General features: G+C 35.3%; 1 protein-coding gene across 1 annotated transcript in view; it reads right to left on the reverse strand.

Moving 5' to 3' along the window:
• The window catches only part of LOC113403266 (LIM domain-binding protein 2), a 56,368-nt gene extending 45,892 nt beyond the window's left edge, over positions 1-10,476 (reverse strand). The window contains exon 1 of the mRNA XM_026643738.2: positions 10,114-10,476. Coding sequence (XP_026499523.1) covers positions 10,114-10,140 — 27 coding nt within the window. The 5' untranslated portion in view covers positions 10,141-10,476. The remainder of the gene's footprint in view (positions 1-10,113) is intronic.
• Positions 10,477-10,641: the final 165 nt, after the last annotated feature.

Below are 10,641 nucleotides of genomic sequence, written 5' to 3' on the forward strand. Positions count from 1 at the left end.
AACCAAAGATTACTTAATAAATAGAGCCTTCAAAGTTCGTGATAAATGATTTAAACTCTAGTTTTATTCATGCATCGTGTTACTCTGTACTTGGTACCGGAGCACTGAAAATAAGACCTAACCTAATTCAATCGGTAACAAAGTTCACGGCCCGGCTCCGAACACGCGATCTCGTGAAATCGAACCGCAAATACCGTCAATAATAAATATTTTTAGGCTTAGGGTTAACGATTTCAGTCAGTGTGTTAGTAAAGGAAACGGATATGCTAAAATTAAATATTAATAAAAGAAAAATACAAATAACATAAAGAGGTATAATTCGCATGTTTGTATATAGGGGGTAATCCCTGGTAGGAAGCTACATTATTGCTGAGCGCTATAGAGTATAAATTAGATTTATATAATATAATTTTCTTTATAAATAAATTGCTATTAATATTTTTTTAAGCCGGGTCGAGTCGCTTGTATTTTATGAACAAGCTTTTATACAAAACATTTCTTGTCCATACAAATGACGGTTCAGAGTTAACTACTCAAGTCAATCCTGTAGGATCGGGTAATGGTCAGAATAAAAATGGACCAACGTGTAAAATTCCAACTGCGTTGGAAAAGAGGAAGAGGTTTCTAATCCAGCTTGCAAGATTTTATCTAAACCAACTAACATACACACTCAACTTAAACATCACAACTTTTTTTCTTGCCCATACAACGTATACGGCACTAAAACATAAGTACTAACATTATAAACGCGAAAATAACTCTGTATGTCTTTTGGTCAATCACGACCGAAACCACTCGACCGAATCTAATTAAATTTGTTATTTGGCAAGAATTTGTTATTTGAACTCTAAGGAAGAACATAGGCTTGGTGGTAGGGCTTTGTGCAAGCCCGTCTGGTAAGTACCACCCACTCATCAGACATTCTACCGCCAAATAGCAGTAACAGTATTGTGTTCCGGTTTGAAGGTTGAGTGAGCCAGTGTAACTACAGGCACAAGGGACGTAACATCTTAGTTCCCAAGGTTGGTAGCGCATTGGTGATGTAAGGAATGGTTAATATTTCTTACAACGCCATTGTCTATGGGCGGCGGTGACCACTTACCATCAGTTGGCGCATATGCTCGTCCGCCTACCGATATCATAAAAAAAGGACACTTTTCATGCCTTATACTTGACGACGAACACCTAAAACGGCAGCGGCAGTTGACAACTAATTCAAAATATTGACGGCGAAAAGTACTGGCTTTCAGAGAGGTTCTCTACGATATAAACCACAGGAAACAACGCGTATCTACATTCTCAGCTTTAAAATTAAAAAAAAAAACAAGACAAATATTTTAACTATGACATTATAAATTCAGCTAAATGACACTCAATAAACGTTTTTTTAAAACATTTTTATGTAAACTGTCCGACTTTAAAATTGAAAATAACTGTCACAAATTCTAAACGAATATCCATAAAACTTACACCAGAGGATGCAGCGTGATTCGGAGAAGGTTTTAGTATATAATATTATCTTATAAATAGCTAGGTTACGCACTTGCACCCGCCTTAAGATTATATTATCGTGACAAGCGTGAACTTCATGTTGAATATTTTAATATTTATTTATTGTAAGAAATCCAAATTATTTTAATTTAATTTGGTGTTTAAAACACTTGGACCTTGGAGTAGCAGTGCATAAAGCTTCATTGAAAGCATTGCCTGCGCTGGTGACAGCAGGGCTGGTTCGTTTTTAGCCCAGAGGATCGGAATTGCGATTCAACGGGGAAATGCTGCTAGCATTCTTGCCACCATTCCACGCGGTCATGATTTATGCAGTAACTATTTTTAATTCATATCTATTTATATTTAAGGACTTAATGTCAAAAATTCTTATGAAATACTAAAATGAATTTAGGCTATTTTAAGACATAGTACAAAATACATACGTTACGTAAGAACAACTATACGAGTTTCAAACAGTTCAGCTGGAAGCTGTTTTCCAAAACGGTGGTACTTTATTGTGAAATTCGAATAAAATACATTTGATTTGATAAGTTTTCGGTGATTGAACCAGTAAACTACAAGCTCAAGGAACATAACATCTTAGTTCCCAACGTCGGTAGAACATGGTGGCATATTAATGTAACTCATTAAAGTCTATTTTTTACAATACCATACGTATTTCCTTATTCTATTATTAAAGCTACAACTTGGAACCGAATCAATTACTTAGAAAACAATCATAATAATCTGACGTATACTTATCTAAGACATCTCACTGAAGGCTCCGCGTGTTTCTTTTATGTAATGTCCAATTAAATTACGATCAAAATCGTAATAATACACGTCTCGAGCATCAATAATATATATTATTTACGATTATTAAGGTCACAAAGCTTGGCCAACTTAGGGATCGAAGTAAGTCATCTTACTTGGTGGTAGAGTATGATGCAAACTCAGGTACAAGCTCATCAGATATTCACGGACACAATATATTATGGGTTGTCACCAATTGCAATCAGATATCCTAGTCTCCTGTCTGCTACCTATATAATAAAGTAAGTAAATAAACAGTTTTGATGTCGAAATGACGCAATATCATTGGTCGAGATCTGGAATAATATATGATATGATATTCATTATGGGTTCGCGAAAAATGGCGTATTTTGATGTCGACGGAGTCGTTATCAGAATTTTGGAAATATAATTAAAGTGATTATAAGTCGTTAAGTGTAGTGTTGTATTATAAATAAGATATATAAATCAAGAACTGCTTGTGCACAACATAGCTGATCTATTAGTAAATCACATGGAATACGTATAGGCTATTCCAATGGAAGCAGGAAAAAAGATAAACAAACCTTAGATTTACGTATTTCATGCAATTTGCTAATAACTCAGCTATATTGTGCACCACTAAGAGTTTATGATTAATATCTTTATTTTTAATACAACACTATTATTACACTTAACAAGTTATTTCGACTTTAATTTTACTTCAAAAATTCCGATAACAGTTTCGACGACGTTCAAAACGGCATTTTTTTGCAAATCCATAGTTAATATCATAGATTAATCAAGCTCTCGTCCACTGATCTCGCGTCAATTTGCTGTCAAATGTTGTTTATTTGGCTTTTCTCCTGTTATGGTTGGAATATAATATAAATCTAAGGTTTGCCTAGTTTCACTCCTTTTAGAATAGGCTAGGCTTTAGAGTGAGAGGTGTAGACTAACATGATGACTATGTAGGTCTTTCACTGGAGAAAATATATAACTTTAAGATTCTTTTCATTTTTTTTAAAGAGAATTTAAATTGCTATGCTTTGTGAATGTCGAGTTAGAACAACATGGTTTCAGTACCGGTGAAAATTCATTATACTAAGTATGGACTGATTTGACACCCAGGATTGCCTCCAGGCAAATAAGTCCTCAACCGTCAACACAGACAGACCTGTATGTACCTACAATTTTTTATATAGTTAGCTACCCATCCCAAATTCGCACGGCCTATCAGTGTGAACAACAAATCGGCACAAAAACAATAAGTAAAACAATAAAAACAAACATAATTAGAAAAAAAAACACTAAGTTTAATTTCTTGTTTTTTTTTTATAACATGTAGGTACGTATTATACCTATAAACTTTACTCTTGAATCACTCTGTTTATTAAAATGCGTTGATTAGTTTAAAAGATCCAAGACAGAAAGCAACTCTGTTTCATACTATGTAGATATAATAATTAATTTCGACTCTGTAAAAAAAAAACACGAACATCTTCCTGTCAGCGTAGTCGAGTAACTGCGAGTATTACACAACATACGACAAACAAAAGTCCGACTCGGGATTCAAAGCGGTTAAAATTCCACAGTTCAATGACCTTTCGTCAACGGCTACTTTTTTTAATTCACACATTTTGATTGACCAAGATTAATAAATAAAAAAATCTTCAATACCTTATGAATGGACATCATATGATCGATTAGATAAGTATTCGTAGTTTAGAGATATAATGAGCCAGTGTGATTAAAGCCGCCTTTACGTTTACCGATCACACCGTCTGAATGAAGCCTGCTCCACATGAGTAGAGACCGTTGCCCAGCATTGGGATATATGTATATAGGCTTCACCTTACTTTACTTAAAAATACGATAAGTTAAAGCGAATATACAAATCACATTAAGCATTCGTCTTTTAATATTCCCCTGCTGGTTAAGACCTCCTGAGAAAGTTCCAGGATTCATGCACAGATCCAATGCTGAATACACATGTAGCTGAATTTCATCCGAAACATACAGATCTCACGACGCTATCCACCACCGAGTACGAGATGAATTATAAACACAGATTGTCTATGTTTTAATCTCAAATATTTACTTGGTGGAAGTTTTCCAAGTCCTACCGGGTAGGGTACCACTCGCTTAGATATTCTACCGTCAAATGGATTTATAGGAATTCTTAAAGTTGCGTAATTAGATGTATCATTCTAGCCTACGTCGGCTTCTGTTTGTGCTTTTCAGATAATATGTGGAGACTTGATTAGTTTTTGATACTTTTAAATATTTTAATTATTTATCAACTGTCAGCAACAACAACACTTTTAAATATTTTAATTATTTATCAACTGCCAGCTGTATGATTTCCTCAATAATAAACAATATGCAGCAATACTTAGTATTTTTGTGTTCCGGTTTGAAAGGTCAGTGAGTTAGTGTAACCTGTCCCAGCGTTGGTGGCGCATAAACGATCTTCAATGTTTCTTACAGCGCTTATGTCTATAAGAAGTGATGACCACTTATCAGGGGGCCAGTTAGACAGTCTACCATACCTAACATAAAAAAAAATTAGATTTAAGTCGTCCAACAACTGGGCAATTTTCTTAGATAGTGAGTTTAATGGATAAAATGTCCTTCAGCGTCGCCCAGTCAGTCTCCCATAAGACTGTCGCTGTGTCCGAAATCGGTCAGGTGAACATAATTTGTCTGATGTTACAAATACTCTTTGTGGCCAACAGTTCGCCCGTCTCTATATATAGTCGATGGGTCTGTCTGTCTGTTTCAAATCAAAAACTACCGAACAAATTTCATCAATAGTCAAAATGATTCATGAGGAAGGTTTCCGTGGATAATTCATTAAAGTTTCTTGGAAACTAATTGAAATATCATATTTATTGTTAATGATGTCGGAAATAAACGTACTGACTTATACATATATACTATATACGTTATTTATTATGTAAGACCCTTTTTCTACCCGTGCAAAGCAAGGGCGGGACGCTAGTAATAAATAATTATTCATTCGGTATCGAAGCAAATGTGAACCGGTTACCAATCAAAATTGTAACGTACTGAACGCTGGTCTTTGTCGAACTAATCCTTATACCCTTAACTTCTTACTCTAACGTTTATATTTACGACTCGGAATCGAACTCGGACCAATTTATATATTTTATTTATTACATTATGTTTTAAAACCTAGGTATCCCAGGGGAAATCAATAAAAATCCAAAAATAATTTTCTTAATTTGTGAATAATTTATTAAAATAAACATCGTCAACACCCGCAATTCGATACGAATGCAAATCTGTCACATGTTTACCCACCAATCCGCACTGCAAAAGTATGGTGGCTACGACCCTTCCTAAGAGAGAACTGCCGATTCAATGCAAATACATAGAATCGACTGTTCTCTCCTTTTATTTCGTAGGTTAGCGAAATCGTCAGACTCGTGTAACAGTAGCAAAGCGCTTTAACGCGGTTGACAGCGCACTGGACAGTTATATACCTCCGTTATGTTTAACATTGGCGCTGAAATTGCTCTCTTGTACACACCTCTGAACTAAAAATTGATTTTAAAAATTATACAATCCGTTCCACTTAAATAAATTTATCTCAATTTAAAAAATATTAAAAAAAAAAACGTCAATGAGATCACTTATAAAGATTTTTTTTTAAACTTATAATTATCAATATTATGAATATAGTATGCCATTGTAAGTCTATTTTATTAATTTAAAAAAAAACTGTTTACTAAATAACCGTTTTTCTAAGATTCCAAATTCAAATTAAAAAATTGAACATATTTCTTCTAACTTATAAACACGCTAAGGCAAAATGCATTCGACACTAATTAACAAAGTGATTATGTACTAACTTAACTTTCGACTTCTACTTAGCACTCACAATCGAACAAACGAATAAACTAACAGAAAGACATCGCAATTACTTGTTAAAGTATTATTACTCTAGCGGTTTGTATAGAAAACGAACATGATCGCTTAAAGTAAAAGTAACAAGCCTGTAAATATCTAACTCAGCAGGCTTACTTTCCTCTTGAGAAGGTTCAGATATTATTCAAGCACGCTTCTCCAATGGGAGTTGGTATGATGGTTTCTAATACATTTTAAAATTCACCATTGATCACAAGATGAATTATAAACACAACAAATTTAGTGGTGCTTTGATCTTCAGGTCCAACCTTTGGGACCAGGCAGTCTCCTTATTTACATTGACTAACATTAAGTAAACAAATCATATATATTGAAAAAAGGCCTTAAAAGCGAGCCCAGGTAGCTACTAGACCAGAAATAGATTAATTTAATTAAAGATAGATAAAATAGATATATTATAGAATAAAAATACCAATGCTCATGTACCAGGAGATAATAAACAGTGAGAAGGCCTTCATCAAAACCGCGTTCAAAGGCACAAATTTTGCTCATCGAACGAGTGTCTCGCGTACCAGGAGATCATAAAAAAAAGTAACGTCTGTACCGCGATAAGTGAGACCTTAGCAAATCCAATACAGTAAGAACTCAATTCGTTTCTCACTCGTGAAATGCTGAAACCGACACACGATTTTATTGACGTTTCCTTAAAATATTATGATCATTATAGTGAATGTCGCATATCAATTCTGACGTTTCAGGATCGTTCTGAGGTGAGTTTTGACTTTGTTCTTATAAAATGGGTCCACTCGGTGTATAGTTTGGAGTATACAAGAGTATTGCTGTGGTCCTGTTTGAATGGTGAGCGAACCAGTGCAACTACACACACAAAAGACCGGACATCTTAGCCTCCACGTTTGGTGGCGCATTGGTGATGTTAGGAATGCTTAATATTTCTTACAGTGCGATTGTCTATGGGCGCTGTTGACCACTTACGATCCATCAACCAATGTTTAAACGACGTCCCAGTAAATACTATAAAGTTATACGTGTACATTACTATACTACTAATTATAAAACCAACCCGCCGCGTCTGTCTGTTTGAACTTGACAAAATCAAAAACTACCAAACGGATTTTGATAACGTTTTCTCCAATGGACAGTGTAGTTCAAGACGAAGGTCTAAGTGTATAATTAATAAGATTTTGTCATTTGTCTAAAATTTTACGATTTTTGACAAAAAAAAAATCCCGACTGGTAGCATTACATCTAGTGGCATGCGCCGTGTAATCTAACAGTGTTACGACATAAATGCTGCATGTATCCCTTTATTCTACCTGTTCGAAGCCGAGACGGGTAGCTAGCCAGAGATAAAAATGGGTCGTTTATTGTTTAACTATTTAAAAAGAAAACTTACTTAAAAACTTGATTAAAATGGATTGATAAAACTTTTGTCTACATCGGTTATCCAGTTCGGCTACTGGTGCCCTCTATTGCAAGTAGTCGTCGATTTTCATACAGGATACTCAAAATGTCTAGATCGTCTGGTATCATAAAGAGTACCATTTGTTCAAACCAAACTTCATCGAATTCAGTGCAGTGGTTTGAAAGAGCGACAGACACACAGTTACTTTCGCGTTTATAATACTAGTATAGACAATTTCACACTGTAAGTCGGGACAAAAAATCGAATTTAATTTTGCTAGAATTTAAAGATCAACGACCCTTAGGAAGGGGGGAAAAATTCAAGGTCTACATCGAGCGCAACGTTTTACGTAACGTTTCTGACGCAAAAGTTTCTAAGCGAATCGGTTCCGTTCAACGTGACTTACCAGACCAAACTCACGCATTTATTTATAATTTTATTAATATGTAAATTAATTTATTCGTTCGTTATTTTTTTGTAATCGTTCATTCGAGCACTCATCTATACATATAATAAAATTGAACTGTCTGTTTGTAATACTAAAATAACCGTGTTTTTACTAAATGCAATGTAATGTGCAACGTATACACGGTACATATACCAAATTAAGATTTTTTTCAATTTTTGTCTGTCTTTCTGTTTGTTCCGGCTAATCTTTGGAACGGCTGGATCGATTTTGATGGGACTTTCACTGGTAGAAAGCTGATGTAATAAGGAGTAACTTAGGCTACAACAATAACTTTTTGTTTAAATAAAACGCGCACAAAGTCGCGGGCACAGCTAGTTAAATATAAGTAGACTATAAATTTATCAATTCACAATTAAGATTCATCAACTGACCAAAAAAACCTATACTCTATTCCAACCACAAGAGCAGAAAAGCCAAATAAACAACATTTGACAGCAAATTGACGCGATATCATTGGTCGAGAGCTTGATTAATCTATGATATTCACTATGGATTTGCGAAATGGCGTTTTGAACATCGACGAAACTCTTATCGAAATTTTGGAAGTAAAATTAAAGTGGAAATAAGTAGTTAAGTGTAATTGTGTTGTATTATAAATAAAGATATATTAATCTTAAACTATTAGTGGTGCACAATATAGCTGAGTTATTAGCAAATCGCATGAAATACGTAAATCTAAGGTTTGTTTATCTTTTCTCCTACTTCCATTGGAATAGGCTATAGAGTATGTCTGTCTGTTTGTGCGCGATATTATTAGAAACTAATTTATCATTAACTAGTTGTCGCCCGCGGCTTTGCTCACGTCTAAGGGGTTGATCGTCAGGTATTCGGCTTAAAAGGTATCCTCTTTCCTTGGAGTTCAAGTTTGGTTCATACCAAATTTCATCATTTGGTCTAATGGTCTAGTGTCTAGATTAAAAGGCTGTTGAACTGGGTTCGAAACCCGGTTAAAATAATAAAGGGTTATTGGAATATTCCAGCAGTACCAAGAATTTAAGCGTGATGGAATAAGCTCAAATCAATACAAAAATAGAGAAAACTTTAGCCTAGAAATATAAGACGGCAGATCCGGGGGCAAACCATAAGTGGTCGTTAAAGAATATTGTGTATATGTCGAAAAATGGGGCTAAGGTTCAGAGCCTTATGCCACGTACGTCTTTAAAGGGAAACTATTTCTAAATCGAATTTCATCATAATCTGTCTGATAAAAGATACTTTCGCATTTATACTATTAGTAGAATAATTCAAAGAATATCATAACTTTAATTTTGATTTATTTTGACAAAATTCTATTTTACGTTTAAAACACTTCGTATCGACATTATTAACTTATCTAACTGTTGGAACTATAACAAAATAATGAAAGAATTAATTATATCAAAATTGGACTACTTACATACTGTAAAAAAATGCAATTTTTAAATATTGAATAGCACATTAAAAAAAAAACAAACGACTGTTTTAAATTTGTAAGATTCCATTTTCGAAATTCAAAAACTAAACAATAATACGTGTATCCAAACTTCTGACTACACTATATTATTATTTCTATACGAGTCGTGAATAAAAAAACAACTATTAAAAGACCACTAACTATTTCATACGTACATCGGTCGGTGGGTATGCCTTAAAACAGGTTTAAGTTAGCTAAACTTATATGACTTTTTTTGTGATTACCTGGCCGTATTCGAATGGATTGCTCAACAAGACACATTTTATCATTAAATACAACCTCTTTTGTTGTTTAGACCTTGTCATTGCGTTCTTACTTTAAAAAAAAGTTTGTTGTGAAACAAAAACAATGCACTAACACTACGAGCTACCAGGCACTCATAACCTACAAGAGATCGATTCGTAAACATTCCCTCCAAAAAAACGCGACGCATAAAAAAGGGGTTAGAGACCTGCTCGGATAGAAAAAAAGCATTGAGAATACGAGGGATAGACCTCCGTACCTCCGTGGTTCGATCAGCGGCCGCCCCACACGTATAAAACCTCCGGGCAGGGCGGGACACCCCGCATATCTGCTATAACAAATAACACCGAGCGCTCGCTCTGCACTTACAATGTTCCGGTTGCCTTTCTTCCTCATACGAACATTGCACGCCGTTTATACATTTAACTATTTTAAACTACACTACACTGACACTACAATCCTCACGCTCACTGACATCGAGATTTCGAGTTTCTTTTTTTTTTGGTAGCGTTGTCGCGTGCCGCGTCGCCGGCCGGCGGGAAGGAAAACTCACGGACGCAGGTAGCTGCCGCCGTAGCGGGTCCGAGGGTTTGTTTATTGAAAGTTTTACATTATTTCACTGATTACTTTTGGGGAATATAGCGTTCGTCTCATGACAGTCGCGTAGCGTCGCGCATTGTACGGATCGCGATAGGTACGCGCGGCACGTCTCGCTCGATCGTACTGGCTGAGCGTCGGGCGGGGCGATGCGCTGCGGGGGGGTTGTCTGCTTTACCGACCTTACTATACAAACAACTTTATCGACGCAACGGACAAGTGGCGCGGTCAATTACATCTGAATTTAAAATTTAGCGCTACTCTTACTATATACATCAGAATATTGTTCGTGAATCATTA

This window comes from Vanessa tameamea, chromosome 29 (genome assembly GCF_037043105.1).
Source record: "Vanessa tameamea isolate UH-Manoa-2023 chromosome 29, ilVanTame1 primary haplotype, whole genome shotgun sequence".
NCBI classification, from domain to species: Eukaryota; Metazoa; Arthropoda; class Insecta; order Lepidoptera; family Nymphalidae; genus Vanessa; species Vanessa tameamea.